This window comes from Entamoeba histolytica, genomic scaffold, assembly GCF_000208925.1.
Source record: "Entamoeba histolytica HM-1:IMSS scf_1104750517783 genomic scaffold, whole genome shotgun sequence".
Classification (NCBI taxonomy): domain Eukaryota; phylum Evosea; order Mastigamoebida; family Endamoebidae; genus Entamoeba; species Entamoeba histolytica.
Window position 1 is genome coordinate 7,666 of NW_001915101.1, and position 16,480 is coordinate 24,145.

At 24.7% G+C, this 16,480-nt stretch overlaps 7 protein-coding genes across 7 annotated transcripts in view, besides 4 other annotated features; 6 read left to right on the forward strand and 1 right to left on the reverse strand.

Moving 5' to 3' along the window:
• The window catches only part of EHI_097490 (uncharacterized protein), a gene marked incomplete at both ends in the record, with an annotated part of 1,331 nt that extends 114 nt beyond the window's left edge, over nt 1-1,217 (forward strand). Inside the window, 2 exons of the mRNA XM_001914016.1 lie at nt 1-935; nt 986-1,217. The exon at nt 1-935 is cut by the window's left edge and continues 114 nt beyond it. Coding sequence (XP_001914051.1) covers nt 1-935; nt 986-1,217 — 1,167 coding nt within the window. The remainder of the gene's footprint in view (nt 936-985) is intronic.
• A 98-nt stretch (nt 1,218-1,315) lies between these two features.
• EHI_097600 (uncharacterized protein) lies at nt 1,316-2,009 on the reverse strand (the record flags this gene model as incomplete). Its single annotated transcript, XM_644329.1, has 2 exons — nt 1,316-1,570; nt 1,635-2,009. The coding sequence occupies 2 exons, from the start codon at nt 2,007-2,009 to the stop codon at nt 1,316-1,318; spliced, it is 630 nt and encodes a 209-aa protein (XP_649421.1).
• Nucleotides 2,010-2,145: 136 nt separating this feature from the next.
• Nucleotides 2,146-3,114, forward strand: EHI_097610 (acyl-CoA:1-acylglycerol-3-phosphate acyltransferase, putative; the record flags this gene model as incomplete). Its single annotated transcript, XM_644330.1, has 1 exon — nt 2,146-3,114. One exon carries the CDS (start codon nt 2,146-2,148, stop codon nt 3,112-3,114), a length of 969 nt encoding a protein of 322 aa, XP_649422.1.
• Nucleotides 3,115-3,255: 141 nt separating this feature from the next.
• On the forward strand, nt 3,256-4,695 carry EHI_097620 (PH-protein kinase domain containing protein; the record flags this gene model as incomplete). The annotated part of the gene is made up of 3 exons (XM_644331.1): nt 3,256-3,381; nt 3,451-3,651; nt 3,703-4,695. 3 exons carry the CDS (start codon nt 3,256-3,258, stop codon nt 4,693-4,695), a joined length of 1,320 nt encoding a protein of 439 aa, XP_649423.1.
• A 131-nt stretch (nt 4,696-4,826) lies between these two features.
• EHI_097630 (uncharacterized protein) lies at nt 4,827-6,356 on the forward strand (the record flags this gene model as incomplete). The annotated part of the gene is made up of 1 exon (XM_644332.1): nt 4,827-6,356. The coding sequence occupies one exon, from the start codon at nt 4,827-4,829 to the stop codon at nt 6,354-6,356; it is 1,530 nt and encodes a 509-aa protein (XP_649424.1).
• Nucleotides 6,357-6,424: 68 nt separating this feature from the next.
• Nucleotides 6,425-8,485, forward strand: EHI_097640 (protein kinase, putative; the record flags this gene model as incomplete). Its single annotated transcript, XM_644333.1, has 1 exon — nt 6,425-8,485. The coding sequence occupies one exon, from the start codon at nt 6,425-6,427 to the stop codon at nt 8,483-8,485; it is 2,061 nt and encodes a 686-aa protein (XP_649425.1).
• A 184-nt stretch (nt 8,486-8,669) lies between these two features.
• Nucleotides 8,670-9,331, forward strand: EHI_097650 (Rab family GTPase; the record flags this gene model as incomplete). Its single annotated transcript, XM_644334.1, has 2 exons — nt 8,670-9,014; nt 9,080-9,331. 2 exons carry the CDS (start codon nt 8,670-8,672, stop codon nt 9,329-9,331), a joined length of 597 nt encoding a protein of 198 aa, XP_649426.1.
• A 58-nt stretch (nt 9,332-9,389) lies between these two features.
• Nucleotides 9,390-12,722: a repeat region.
• Nucleotides 12,694-12,730: a repeat region.
• Nucleotides 12,731-12,746: 16 nt separating this feature from the next.
• Nucleotides 12,747-13,221: a repeat region.
• Nucleotides 13,105-13,347: a repeat region.
• Between the last annotated feature and the right edge of the window lie 3,133 nt (nt 13,348-16,480).

Sequence of the window (16,480 nt, forward strand, 5' to 3'; positions counted from 1 at the left end):
GAAAATTCTGTTGACCACGCTACTTTCTTTGATGCAGTAAGAAAAGTATTAAATAAATCTTCTCCTTCTTCTGTTCCTGCTGCTCAATCAACAACTCCTGTTAATGTCCCTAAAGCTGAAAATCAATTTACTTTACAAGGAAATAACTCTTCAACTGGTCTTTCTACTTCAACTCAACCAGTTACTTCAACAATTCCACCAATGGCAGATGCTGTAAATATTCCAAATTCACTTCAACCAAAATGTGATGGAAGAAAAAATATCAATAAAATTAAAGCTAAAATATCTTGGTTACAAGTTGAAGGAGAAAATGTTGTTGAATTTTGGAAATATTGGATGGATTCTACTCCTCAATCAGATGCCCTTGAAGTTGGTCAATCAATTCAATTTATGCTTGTTGTATCAGGAAATACTGAAAAATTAAGTTGGAGAGTATTTGGACCTCAAGGTGCTTTAATTCAAAATATGGTAGATTTCTTTTGGAATGTTGGTGCACCTGATGAAGAAATTGATCATTTAAATAATTTAGGATGTCAAATTAATCCATCTGAAATTGGTTCTTGGATTGATATGAGTGTAATGAATGGTATGGATGGAGGATGGTTCTTTAAAGGTGATTTAGTTTGTGATGTGATTAGAGACACTGCTGATAAATGTGAATATGCTGAACGACTTATTACATGGGCTAAAGAACATGGATTAAATTATCTTTGTCAAATGGGAAGAGATATGGGAGCAACACCACCTAGACAATCAGAATTTAGATTTAAGTTAGATGGTGTTATTTCATCAAGAATGGATAAAGTACACTCTGCATTTACAACATTCGGATTTCCACCAATACCTGTTAACATTGTTGAAATATTAACCAATTTACCTCCAGTTTATACCTATTTCTATTTATGTGTCATAGTTAGTTCAGAAGGATTTGTTAAGTTTGTTATTATTCATTTCTTATTATACAAAATATATTAATCATTATTAGAATAAGTATATTAGTTCCAGCACCAAAACAAGATGTTGTTGATGCATTCTTATTTGCAATGAGTGATGTTAAGGATACTCATATTGCACTTCATAAAGACATTACAAATACTTTAGGAAATACACCATTATTCGTAGAATATTGTTATCTCAATCCTGGTTATGGGTATGAAGTATACAAAGAAGGGGCAGATGTACTCGTACATTATAATCTCGGTTCAGAATCACGATAATCATTATTTCTCTCATTTCCTTATTTTTTATTTTTCAATGATATAATTTATAGTAAATTAAACTATATAAAATAGTTAATAAAATGAAAATTCAAATACTATTCATTATCTGGATCAATAAAAGGTTCTGCATACAAGTCGTCTTCTTTCTGTTTATTTCTTAACTGATTTAATTCACCAATTACCTCAATGAGATAGAAGACAAAAAATAATAATTGAAAAAGAAGATTAGAGAAGGTAGATTTTAATAATTTTTCATAACCAACACCTGTTAAACTATAACAAGTTTCTTGAGAGTCTATTGATGAACCACACCCATATAACTTTAAAGTTTTCCATCCACAACAATTATTCTAATTTTAATGAATATTTAAATAAAAGAATTAAAAAAAAAGGAAGAAAAGATAAAGAACAAACTTCATATTCAATGGTTATCATATTATCACTTCCCATTGTATCTAAATAATCAAATCTGATTGATGTTATTCCATAGAAACTTGTTATAATGAATAATAAGAAAGTTGATATTATAACACCGACTAACAATAATATAAGAAAGTATTTACCTCTTACACTAAATGCAATAATACCAAATAGTCCAATGAAAATTTCACAAATCCCTACAATAACATTTGTTAATAAAAACATATATTTTGATGGTAATTTTTTTGAAGGTTGTTGTGTTGTTCCATTTGAATAAATTGTTGTTCCTATAAAAATAGAGTATAATGCCATAAAAATTATTAGTAAAGAAAAATAAACACGAGGAGTAATTCGTTGATGTTCTCCCATAATATTATAATAAACTAAAAATTAAGAATCTTAAAAACTTTTTTAACAAAAAAAAAATAATAATAATAAAAATTTATGTTATTAAAAAATGTTATTAAAAAACTAAAAAAGAAAAACAGAAAAAATCAAAGAAAAAATGAAGTATAGTGAATTGATAAATAAAATATGTTGGGGATTAAAACTATATTTTGCGTATGGATTTTTAATGTCAATTTTCATACAAATTACAATATTATTAATTATTAATGTTATTATTTTACCAACATATATTTTATATCGCCCAATATATCAATGGATATTTCAAAGAGTAACAGAAGTATATATGATGTATTTTCCATTAGTATTTTATTATATTAATGGTAATAGAATTTATATTTCTGGTGATAAATTCATTGAAAATGTTAATGCTATTTGGATTAGTAATCATAGTCATTGGGTTGATTTTATTCCAGTTTGTTTAGTTGCTCCAAAGTGTGGTAGAATTGGTGCAATGAGATATTTTATGAAAGATGATATAAAAAAGATTCCTTTCATTGGGTTTGGCTTTTATATGATGGATAGTATTTATCTTAAAAGAAACTTCCAATTAGATCAACATCACATTAATGAAACATTTAAACGTTTTAGAAATAAGTATTATCCTTTCTGGCTTATTATCTTCCCAGAAGGTACTCGTGCAAAACCTGAAAAAGTTGTTGAAGCACAAAAATATTGTTTAGAACATAAATTACCTATTTATAATAATGTATTAAACCCAAGACATACAGGACTTTTTGTTGCATTAAAACAATTAAGAAATGTTGTCCCTTATGTTTATGACATTACTTTAGGTTATCCAAATACTGTGAGTTTAGCTTCTTGTTTCTGTCCTGGTGAAGGTGTTAATATTCATATGTATGTAAATCGTATTGACGTTAAAGAAATTCCTGAAGATGAGACTGAATTTAAACAATGGTTATGTACTATTTGGAAACATAAAGATGAATTAGTAGGTTATTATAAAGAAAATGGTCATTTTCCTGGAATTGAAGAATTGTATCCATTAAAATTTACATGGGCAGACTTTACTGGTTATATGAGTCAAGAATGTTTTTCATTACCTTAACGCAAACGAAGATTTAATTTATCGTTATACTAAGATTTTATTCATTTTTTTTTTTTTAGAAATACTGAAAAACTCATTTTATTTATATCTAAAGAAGAATAAAAAAAGAAAAAATCTTAAAAAAAGAGAAATTTCAGAGAAATGTCAACTAATCATGTCGTCAAAAAAACTGGTTGGCTTGTTAAAGAAGGAGGAAAATGGAAGAGTTGGAAAAGAAGATTTTTTGTATTTGAACAAACAACATTATCGTATTACAAAGACCAATTAGTTTGTTTTTTTTTCATTTCTTTATATGAAATATTCATTTAAAAAAGTCGAACAAGTATTTAGAAATAGTTATTTTCTAAAATGGGTGAAATTCCTCTTGAATTAGCCACATGTATTGAACCAGTAAGAAGATATAAAAAACATGACTATGTTTTTAAAATTGTTACTCCATCCAGAACATATTATATTAATTGTGCTGATGAAAAAGATATGAACGATTGGATTAGTTGTTTAAAAGAGATATCTGATAGGATTAATGTATCATTGGATGTTTGTTATTTAATAATAACAAGAAAATTGATGAGATTATTTATGATATAGAAGTCTGAAGATAAATATGTCAGTTCAGAAGATTTTGATATCATCTCACTTATTGGAAAAGGAGCATTTGGTAAAGTTTATTTAGTTAAAAACAAAGAAACACAAACACTATTTGCAATGAAAGTTATTCAAAAGAAACAAGTCATAGAACGTGATGAAGTACAACATTCCTTAGAAGAAAAAAATATTTTAGCAAAAATAAAACACCCATTTTTAGTAAATTTGTATTGTTCATTTCAAACATCTGTCAACCTTCACTATGTAATTGATTATTGCCCTGGTGGTGAGTTGTATTCTTTAATGAAAAAAGAACAAACTATGAATGAAAAAAGAACAAAGTTTTATGCTGCTCAATTAGTACTTGCTTTAGAACATTTGCATAATCAAGGTATTATCTATAGAGATGTTAAACCTGAAAATATTTTAATTTGTGCTGATGGATATATCCGTTTAACAGATTTTGGATTGAGTAAAATGGGTATTTCTGATAATTCAAAAACAGCAACATTTTGTGGTACTCCAGAATATCTTGCCCCTGAGGTTATACAAAATGTTGCATATACTAATGCTATTGATTGGTGGGGATTAGGTGTTTTAATTTATGAAATGTTATATGGAACAGTACCATTTTATGATGAAAACATTCAACGATTATATCATAACATCTTATATAACCAAGTTACGTTCTTAGAACATACTGAAATTTCATTGGAATGTCGTGATATAATTTCTCAATTATTAAAGAAAAATCCTATTGAACGTCTTCATGAAACAGATGCAATTAAATCCCATCCTTGGTTTCACGACCTTCATTGGGATAATTTATTTGCTAAAAAAGTACTTCCAGATTATCTTCCTCAATTATCTTCACCTACAGATTTACGTTATTTCTATAAAGAAATAACTGAACAATCACTTTCCTTAGGAGGTGAGGTTGTCTCAAACGAATTATTTACTGACTTTACTTACTCTACAACGCAAAATCAACTTTAATTTATTTCATTCATAAAAACGTTATATATTACATTAAAAAAAAAAAACAAAGAAAATTCCAGATTGAAAGAAGATTTTATTAGAAGTGAAAAGAAGATGTAAAAGAACTAATAAAATAAGTATAAACAACGATGTTTGTATTAGCATTAATTAGTTTAGTTAGTGCAAGCACTTATTACTCTGTACTTCATAAGTCTGAGGGAATATATAAAGTAGTTCCTGGTAGATTTGCAGATGCTTGTGCTGTTGGATATTATGATGATACTATTCAAACAACAGGATGGGGACAATTATATATAAGAAGTAATTTCAAATTAGCAGAGACTGAACAATCTTATTGTTCAGGATATTTAGAAGCATATTTAACACACCACTATATGTATTTGTATTGGACTAATTACAAAGCAAATGAATATGAAAATGGTCAACCATCTAATACATTAATAAATAAAATGCAAGAACAACTTGATTTCTTTAAGACAGAATCATCAACTAATACTAATGAATATTGGAGAAGACAAAAAGTTATTAAATACCAATTTAATGGATTAGTAGATGGATATATGGCAGCATCTCCTGCAGAAGAAGAACTTCCAGAAATTGAACTTTATATGTTACTTTCAGTTGGAGATTTAGAAAATTTAAATGAGATTTATAAAACAGGAAAAGAACCAGAAACATCAATTGTTTATATGAGAAAAGCATTTCCTGATAGAATTTATCATGAGTGTAGTGCATTAGTTCGTGCAGTAGGAGATGAAGTTTATTTTGCACATGGAACCTGGAGAGGGTATTATGCAATGTTAAGAATTTATAAAGTTTATGATTTGTTTTATGGAGGAAGAAGACTTAAAATGAGTTTCTCATCATCACCAGGACTTATTCATTCAAAAGATGATTATTATACTGTTAGTGCAGAAGATACACAATTATTTGTATCAGAAACAACAAATTCTGTTTATAATTCTAGTGTTTATGAAGATATTAATGATAAATTACTCTCATGGCAACGTATTTTATCTGGTCTTTATTATGAAAAAACAGCAAAAGAATTTGTTGAATTAATTAAGGATTATAATTCAGGTACTTACAATAATCAATGGATTGTTTTTGATGTAAACTCATGGAAAAAAAATAAAGCTGAATCATTATTCATTTGTGAACAAATGCCTGGATTAATGAAGTCTCACGATGTTACTGAATATTTAACTTCAGAAGAAAAACAAAATATGTGGCCTTCATATAATGTTCCATTTGATAAAGAGATTTATTCTAAATCAGGGTATCCAACTGATCATGATGAATACACTTCTTGTAGTCGTGCTAAAATTTTTAATAGAGACGTTAAAAATGTTCAAACTATAGAAGATATGAAACATATTATGTTATATAATGATTATCAAAATGATGAATTTTCTAAAAATGATCCAAAAGAATCTATTGCCTCTCGTTATGATCTTCGTGTTGATAGACCAAATGCTTTTGGAGCTATTGATGCTAAAATAGTTTCTACTTCAAACCCACATCTCACTTATGCCATTTCAGGACCAACTCATCAAGGACAACCAGTTTTTGAATGGACTCAACAATTTAAAAATGTTCATGTTGGAGTACCAGAAAAATTTGATTTTGATTGGGTGGAAATTAATGACAAGCAATAATCACAATTTTTTTATTTATATTTTTAATTTTTTAATTTTATAACTTATTATTTATATTGCTTCTTGTCATGACAAAGTTACCCCATTTCAAGTTGATCATCTTCTTCTATTTTGCATGGTCCTATGCGTTTACTCAAAATTTCAAATTTATTTCGACAAAACAAGCTGATCAATGTGATGGAATTGAATGTAACACATATGACAAGTTTTCATTTAAAAGTAATTATTTAGACTGTTCAAATGATTCAGGGACAACACTCTTTGATGACTTGACATTTGACTTAACTCTCCCTCCAAGAGCATTTATTACATCACAAGAACTTTTGATGAATGTTTCAACATATTATGATGTATATAGTCCACCAACTAAATTTGCATTATTAATTAATAATAATCCAACTCAATTCACTATATCAGCAGAAACATGGAATGATGAATGTGAGTCGTGTGTGATTAAAAAGGCATTTGTTCTTTCACCATTTGGAAGAACTTTTATCAATGGAACTAACTCAATGAAACTAATTGGATATTCCAATATTGTTTGTGTAAGTGAAATAGAAATTAACATATCATATCGTATTCTTTATCCTGTAATTACTCGTATAATTCCTAGTTTAGGTCCTATTGAAGGAGGAACAAATGTTTCAGTTATAAGTAAATTAATGTATCCAGAGTATCGTTATTTGTGTTGTTTTGATGAAGAATGTAACCCAATGTTACCAACAAAAGACGAAGAAGTAGGAACATGTTTATCACCAGAAGGATTAAAGAAAGGAGATTCATTTATTTCAGTGAGATTTCAGGATTTTGGAATTGATGAGCATTATATTGTAAATAAAGATATTGTGTTTACTTATTACAATATTACATTAGTAAATGCATCAATTATAGAAAATGCTGGGAGGTATTATTTAATGATTGGATGTGAAGGAATGGTAACAACAGAAGGTGCATTATGCAAAATTACTGATAAAGATAATTTAATAAATTCAACGATTTTAAAAGGAAAAGTTCAAGGTGGAAATGTGATTTGTATTTTCCCTGAAACATTTGATATTGAAGAAGAAGAAGGAAAAACATATTTAATAACAATTTCTATTAATCTTATTGACTATTGCAAACAACAACTTGAATTTGTTATTCATGATGATTCACCACATGAATCACGTAGTTATTTAACTGTAATAGTTGTTGTTATCTTTGGAATATTATTGGTTGGAGTTGTTATAGGATTTTTAATATTTAATAAAGCAAAAAAGAAAACTGAAGATGGAGAATATATAAATCCAGATGAAGTTGTGTTAGAAGAAATTATGGGATCAGGAAGTTATGGAGATGTTTATTCTGCATTATGGAGAGGACAAGAAATTGCAGTTAAGTTAATTCCAACAAAAAATATGTTACAAGACAGTGTTCTTCAATTTACTAAAGAAGTCCAATTAATGAAAAAATTAAGACATCCGTGTGTACTTCAATTCTTTGGAAGTGGGACAGATGCTAATTTTATTCTTATTGCTATGGAACTTATGAGAAGAGGGTCTGCACATACACTTTTAATGAACAAAAGTCTTCCAATTAATTGGGAAAGAAGATTAAGAATGTTAAAAGATGCAGCAAGTGGAATGTTTTATCTTCACTCATTAACGCCACCAATTATTCATTTGGATTTAAAGTCTCATAATTTATTAGTTGATGATAATTGGAAAGTAAAAGTAAGTGATTTTGGATTAAGTATGACATCAATAGAAGGTCTTCATTCAAATTCTGTTTGTGGAACATTAGCCTGGACAGCTCCAGAGATGCTTAAAGGAAAACCAGTAAGTACAAAAGCTGATGTATATAGTTATGCAATTGTTATGTGGGAGTTCTTAGCTCGAGCTGATCCTTATCCTGATATTCCAAGATTCCATTTAATTGAAAAAGTAGGAGAAATTGGAATTAGACCTGACATTCCTCAAAATAATCATATAGCATATTGTGAACTTATGCAACGATGTTGGGAAACTCGTCCTGAAGATAGACCTGATTTTTCTGAAATATTGGTTTACTTAGATGAGTTTATTAAAGAAGAAATAAATAAAAATCTTATTTCAGAAACTCCTTCTCTTTATGAAGAGGATGAAGAGTAATTTATTGCTTGTCATAATAATACTATTTTTATAATTTTTGTTTAATAAAATTATTTCATAGTTTTTTTGATAGAAAAAAATCTTAAATGATTATAAGATAGTTTATTTTTATTAAAAATATAATAAATATATAGTAAAAAAAAAAGAACTTAAAAAAGAAAAAAAAAGAAAAAGAAAGATTTTAATGTCTTGCTGTGGAACAAACCATGATGAATTGATTGATGTCAAAAACGATGAATCGCGGACATTACCTCTTTCTCAACAATTATCAAAAGGAATTAAAATTGTTGTTCTTGGTGAAATGGCAACTGGAAAAACTTGTATTTTACATAGATGGATAACAAACGAATTTACAAACCAAACAGCTACTGTTGGGTGTGCTTTTAATACAAAAACAATAACTTATAAAAACAAAATCATCAAATATGAAATGTGGGATGCTGCTGGACAAGAGCGTTATCGCTCATTATCACAAATTTATTATCGAGATGCTACAGTTGCACTTCTTGTATATGATATTACTCGTTTAGTTTGTTGTTAGAAACTCTCAAATAATAATTGAAGTAAATAAGTCAAAATATTAATTGTTTGTAGGAAACGTTTAATGCAGTAACTGATTGGGTTGCTGAATTAAAACAAAACACTTCTAATAATGTAATGATTATGATTGTTGGTAATAAGTCTGACTTAAAGTCTTCTCGTCAAGTAAATTCTGCTTCAGTCAATGAATTTATTCATTCATCTAATTCAAATATCATTGGAAATATTGAGTGTAGTGCTATGACTGGAGAAAATATTTCTGTTATCTTTGACATTATATCAGATAAATTATTGTCGTTATGCTAAAATCATGTTTTAATTTATTTTTTTTTTGTTATTTTGTGATTTTGATACAATCTCCAGATATCTATCTTCTCCAATTCTCCTAGTTTCCATGTGACAATACAAAATCCATATCTTAATTTGGAGATTATATCACTATTAATCTTTCTTATTGTATTGGGGCTGCTGTATTTCATAGTATTTAATGATGATAGAATAGAAGATATATCATTTAATATTCTTGTACAATATTTATTAATATTTACTTTATCTCCTATTTCAATACCAAGATATTTATAAGGATTATCATTAGTTACTCTTGGTAATTCAGCTAATTCACCATTTATTTGACTATTAATATTAGTCATTATCACACTCTTTTCTACATTAATTTTTAATCCTATTCAATTAAATATTTCTTTAGTTAATTTGTGTACTTTTTCCATTTCATCGAGGCTATTAGTCATTATCTTTAAATCGTCCATATACAATATGTGGTTTAACTGGACTTGTTTTTCTTCTCCATTCATTTTAATATTCAATTTGTTAATTTGTTTATCTAATTGTTTAGATAGTATGTCAATAGATAATACAAATAAAAGTGGAGATAGGCTGTCACCTTGTATTATTCCTCTTTCTACATTAATTATACCTACACTTTCTTGATTATAATACAAATTAAGTTGTGTATTATTTAATATGTATAATATACTATTAATTACTACAAGTGGGATATTAAAATATATTAAACATTGTTTAATCCATTGATGATTAATACTATCATATGCTTTGGATATGTCATAATATGTTTCTACCCACTTCCATTTAGTCTTTATTAATAATTGTTGGATTATAATGTTGTATAATAATCATTCTTTTGATGCATATGTATATTTTTACGTCCAATTTGATTTAATGAAAGTTGTTTTTCAATTGGATTTAACATCAATTTGCTTTCTATTTTCATTTTTAATATTGATGTATATACTTTTAACAGACAATTTAAGCAAGTTATTGTTCTGTAATTCTGTGGGTCTAATTTATCTCATTTTTTATATATTAATATTGTCCTTCCTTGAATAAAGTGAGGAGGTATTTCATTAGGATTATTTAACCATTCATTAAATAATTTTAATAAATACTTCTTTGGTTGTTCTAAATGTTTAATCCAAAATCATTGTATTTTATCAGTTTTATTTTATTTTCAAATTATCAATGTATTTAATATCACAATCTAGTTCATTTGGAGTGATTATAGACATTTTATCATTAATTCTATTTTCATTTAATACTTCATATAAATTAATACTCAGGAAATCTATATTAGTATTAGTTTCATAGATTCATTTCCAGAAATTAATAGATGAGATATTATCTGGTTATTCATCTTCTTTAGATTTATTTAGATGTTGCATTTTTCCATATTTCATCATTTTATAATTCCATCTTATTCTTTTCCAATTATTCTTTCTTGCTTCTATTTCTATTATTTTCATCTTTCTGAGGTATTTATAATAGTTTATTTGTTCATTTGTTTTTATTTTAATATGATATATCATTTTTCTTAATATGTATTATTCTTTTTAATTTCATATATTGTTTATTATGGAGTAAATCTCTTAATCTACATATTTTTGACTGCAATATTCTTTCTATACTTCTCTTTCCACTTCTTTCTTGTTTATTTTTATTAATTATGTTAATAGTGGAAGCTACAGATTTAATATAATGATAATAATCATCTAATGTATTGATTATTATTTCATTTTTATTAATAATATTAATTATTTGATGTATTTTCTTCTTATTGTAATAATAATTAATAAATTGTACATCTTCATGTTGTTTAATTTCTTCTTCTTTAAATATTTTCATTATTTCATCTTCTTCTATTTCTTCTTTCTTGTTCATTTTTGATATTATTTCTTTTAATTCATTATCTTTCCATTGGTGCTTTATTATTTCTTCCTCCATTATTCTATTGATTTCTCTTTTAATTTCATTCTTTATTTTAAATGTCTTCTTCAGTATTTCTTTATATTCATTAATATCATTTACTTTGATTCTAAATTCTTGTATTATTCTTTCTATTATTTCTTCTTTAAGTTGAACTCTTAATTTTCTCTCAAATAATTTCAAAACAAAACATTTATAAAGTGTTAAAATTTCTTCTTTTCTATCTGTTTGCTTCCCCCGTTTTTTTTTTTTTGCTTGTCTAATTCAAATGTGGTGATCTTCTTATGCTGAATATCAATTTCTTCAATGGATTTCTGCGTTAACTTTCTTTTTTTGGAAGATCATCTTCACTTGATGATATTTCATCAGCTACTACCACATTAGGGGTGAGGTCATTTACTATTTGTGTTTCAGATGAGTCTGTTATATTGTAAGTTACCTCATCTTTCTTCTTTTCTTCTTGTGTATTTTTATTTTCTAATTTAGATAATTTATCTTTCAGGAATAATAATTGATGTGTTAAATTGTTTACTTCAGACATTTTCCTTTCAGATTCATCATGGAATTTGAACATTTTTTATCGCACTCGTGGTTTTTTATGCTTATCTCATTCTCATGCTTCTTCTTTAATGCCATAATATCCTTTGTTAGTTTTTTAATGGTTTGGTCTTTTATTTGTATTTCCTTTTTCATTTCTTCTTTCTCTTTCATATCCTCCTCCACTTTTTCCTAATTCTTTTACTCTTTTTCCTTTTTACTGTTTTCTTCTCTTCATCAATATTCTACTTTTTATTAAACTCTTTATCATCGTCTTCTTCACTTTCAATACTCATTACATACTTATTGTATATTCTATTGTCTTTAATCTCAATTAGATTGTATTGATTATTGTCTTCTTCCATAGTCATACTAATAGTTTCTTCTTCCATTCTGATTGTTTTTGTTTTTTCTCGTGCAAGAAAATACCATCTTCTCCATATTGTTGATGATGTATATTCTTTAATCTTGGTATTTTTTATTTCTTCTACTTCTTGTGGTGTAAGTATTTTAATTTCTTCTTCAAAGAGGTTTTTCCAATATTCTTGGTTTTGTGTTTCAATCATTTATTTTCTTTATTTTCTGGTTTGTTTCTTATTTTGATAATGTTTATACCTTCTTTGTGTGTTATTATGGTATTTGTTTCTATTATATTGATATTGTTTATTTCTATTGAAATTATTGTTAAAGTGTTTATGACGATGATTATGAATGAAGTGATGAGTGAAATGATTTGTATCAACTATGTTGTGATAGTTATGGTTATAATTATTATTGTAATTATTCATGTATTTCTGTCAATACAGATAATACCTCTTTTCACTCATTCTTCTATTATTTATATTTCTTGGTTGATGTGAATTTCTTCTTCTTTAATTATTTGTTTTTCTATATTTTTTGTGGTGTCTCTGACATGCTATCTTCGAATCTATTCAGAAATACACAAAAATAATAAATAAAAAAGAAATCAATTATGATTAACCTTATCTTTAGGTTTTTCATCATGTTGAGAAGTGAGTGAACCAGTTTCTTCAACATGCTTTATTTCTATTCAAATATTGTTTTTACAAGCATGGTAGAATTAAATGATTCATAATTTAAGTTGTTGCTTGACTTTTATTTTGATTTTGACGAGTAATATAATATTTATCATTCTTTATATTAATGGTTTAAAGAGAGTATATCCATAATCTAATGATTATGACTCATCTCCTTTATCTCCGATACCACTTAAAAAACACCATTCATAATATCCTTATATTCAAATATACATACAATAATAACAATAATATATGCATCTTCTTTAATACATTATAATTCTTGATAAATAATAAACCCTTAGTAAATAATAATCATTATAATTAATAATGAATAATATTATTATATAATAACTACTCATAATAAATATTAATAAATAATAACAAGTTAGTTTTGAATAGATATTATCTCACCAAAGGCATGTCATGACCAGATGAAAACTGAGATATTCGAAGCATAGAAATATTTTGTGGTTGTATGTGATGTCTCTGACATGCCATCTTCGAATCCATTATCTCAAGAATACCAACAAGAAAAGAAATAAATAACAAATAAATAAGAAAGAATGATTATTTGTTGTACTTTAAAACAAATTAATTGATACAATATTAATAAATTAATGAAATGAATAATAATGAGAATAATGTAATTTAAATAAAATGAAATAAAAAGAATGATAAATAATCAATGTTTCAATGAATAAAATATTATTTAATATTCATATTTCATAAATAAATTAATTAATTATTTCACTTATTATTCATTTTATTTAAATTATTGTTTATTTAAAATGTAAATTATCATATTTTATATGAATTTATTCAAAATAAATTTAAATAAAAATTCATTTAATTTATTTAATGTTTTTTAATTACATCATCAAATTGTATTGTAGAAATACAATCATATCGTCTTTCTAATAATGTTCAATCATTATACATATTTATTATCTTTTTAATTATTTCTTCTTTATGATAAGTAGTTCTGATAAAATATTTTCTAGTTCTTCATGTTCAATAAATTCAATATCTTCTTTCACAGACATAAATATTTTGGTAATTTTGTTTTCTATTTATTTCATTGTTTTATTTCTTTCTTATTCTTCTTCTTGTTGATTTTTTAGAAAGAATAATTTATTTAATTTCAGTTCTTTCAATTTCCAAATCACAATAATTAATTTTTCTATATATTTCATTCTTTTATTTCTTTGCAATTTCTTTATTTTTATTTATTTGGTTATTCCTTTCTTGTTTAATATTTTATTCTTTTTCTTCAGTAATACTCTGATAATCAATATCTCTTTTTTTAACTTCTTCTACATTAATTGATGTTAATAATAGTATCATTATCATCACCCTTACAATTCCATTTTACCTTTGTGCATTATCATAACAAGATGAATCTTTTGACTCATTAAATTATATTGGAAATTGATTATTTTCTAGTTATACTAATAACAATTTCTAACAATTTTTTGTTGTTATTTATCTATTTTTATTTTCTTCTTTTCTTCATGAACTTCTTTATGGATATAACATTAACATTTGATCAACACGATACAAACATGTCTCTAAATGTCTAATGTCTGAAAAAACATTCTATATCATTTTATTCATTGTTTTATTATTTTATGAAAACCTTGATTGAAATTCAAAACAATATTAATTATTTAAAATTCTTTTTATTCTTTTTTTAATATAATCAACACTATTATTCTCACCTGAACAATAGGTTAAAAATTATTAAACATTAATTTAATTTATTTAGTATAATTAACACTATTTATTCATATATATTCTTTTCATTCTTCTGTGTCTTGTAACACAGATATAATAATAAATATATCTCATTTATCACTTTCTCATTATGTTCATTTTATTTCTTTATTTTCTGATTTTGCGGTATTATTTTCTTTTAAAATATTCTTCTTCATTTTGAATTTACAAAAATGTATTTTTTTTTTCAATCACTTATATTTCAAAGGATAAGCAATTTAATTTATTTAATATTTATTGATTGTTGTTAGTTGATAGTCGTTTTAAATAACAATTAAACATGTCAATTATTTATTTATCAATTTGAAGAATTGAAGTTATTTATTTATTATTAAAAAACATTTCATTTTCATTTGAAATAGATAACTACAATTCTACATTTTTTTAAATATTCTTCACAACATATTTTATTTAAATGAAAAACAACAAAATAAATTTAAAAATAAAATATTTTATCGAATGTTACATAAACATTATTGTTGTTTTTATTTAATTTTTACATAAAAATATATATTTTTGAAATAAAATGAAATAGAAAATATTTAAAAATAAACGAATAAATTTATCGATAATTTAACATGACAGTTTGTTTTTGTTTATTTGTTTGAAATACAAACATCATTAAATAAAAATAAATTTGTAATGTTATGGTTGAATAAAAAATGAATAAATCATTTTACATGACTTTTGAAATATATTTATTATTATAATTTTTAATTTACATTAAACAATGACTTATTTTTTTATTTAGTGACAATGATTATATTTTTATTCATAAATAATCAATTAGAATAAATGATGATAATGTTGTTAAATAATCAAAATAAAAGAATGAAATATGATTAAACTATTTATTATTTCATCTTCAATAAACAAAAATATTATCAATATTGATATTTTAATATTTAAATAATGATTATTTCTTTTATTATGTTATTTAATGTGACTTTATTTGATTTTCATTTCATTTCTTTTTATTTTAATTTCTTTTATTCATTATGTATTTATAATAATTATTTCTTTTCTTTTCTCTTTTATTTCTTATTCTTATTTTATTTATCATATTTTTTGTTTATCATTTATTATCTTTATTAATTTAATTGTTAGAATTAATGTTGTTAAAACATGAAAACTCAAATTACAAAAGATGAAATAATAAAAATAAAACAAAATTGAATCTTCTTTTCTTCAATTTTTTTGTTATTTTAAAACAAATGAAAAAATACTAAAAATAAAATAAACTAATTATAGAAAATAACAATATTATAATTTTATTATTATTATATTATTAATATTATTATATATTTATTGTTATTGTAAAAATGATAAAAATAACATTTATTTAAAATAGAATAGTGATAAAAATAATACCTGATTTGATGTGTTAATAACGTGTAATAACTATTTAAACATTCATATTTTGAACTTATAAACATCAAATTAAATTAAAATGAATAATATGTTTATCAAACAACTAGAAGAATGGACAGAAAAAAGAATAAACAATATACTATTTGAATCTGATATTGATGATTGGAATATTGATACATCAGTATTTGATCAAAGAATATGGAAGAAAGAACATATAATAATTATTATTGAAGATTCAGAAGGAAATAAATTTGGAGGATATGTTAATTCTAAAATTAATAAAGTTGATGATTATTTCATAAAAGATTCAAAATCATTTGTATTTTCATTAGAATCAAATGGAAGAATTGAAGGAATGAAGAAATTTGATATTAAAGAACCACAATATGCATTTTGTTTATTTAATCAATCACATGATCGTTTGTTTGAATTTGGGTTTGGATATGATATTGATGTTTATAAAGAAAAATGATAAAACAAATTCATATGTAATCAA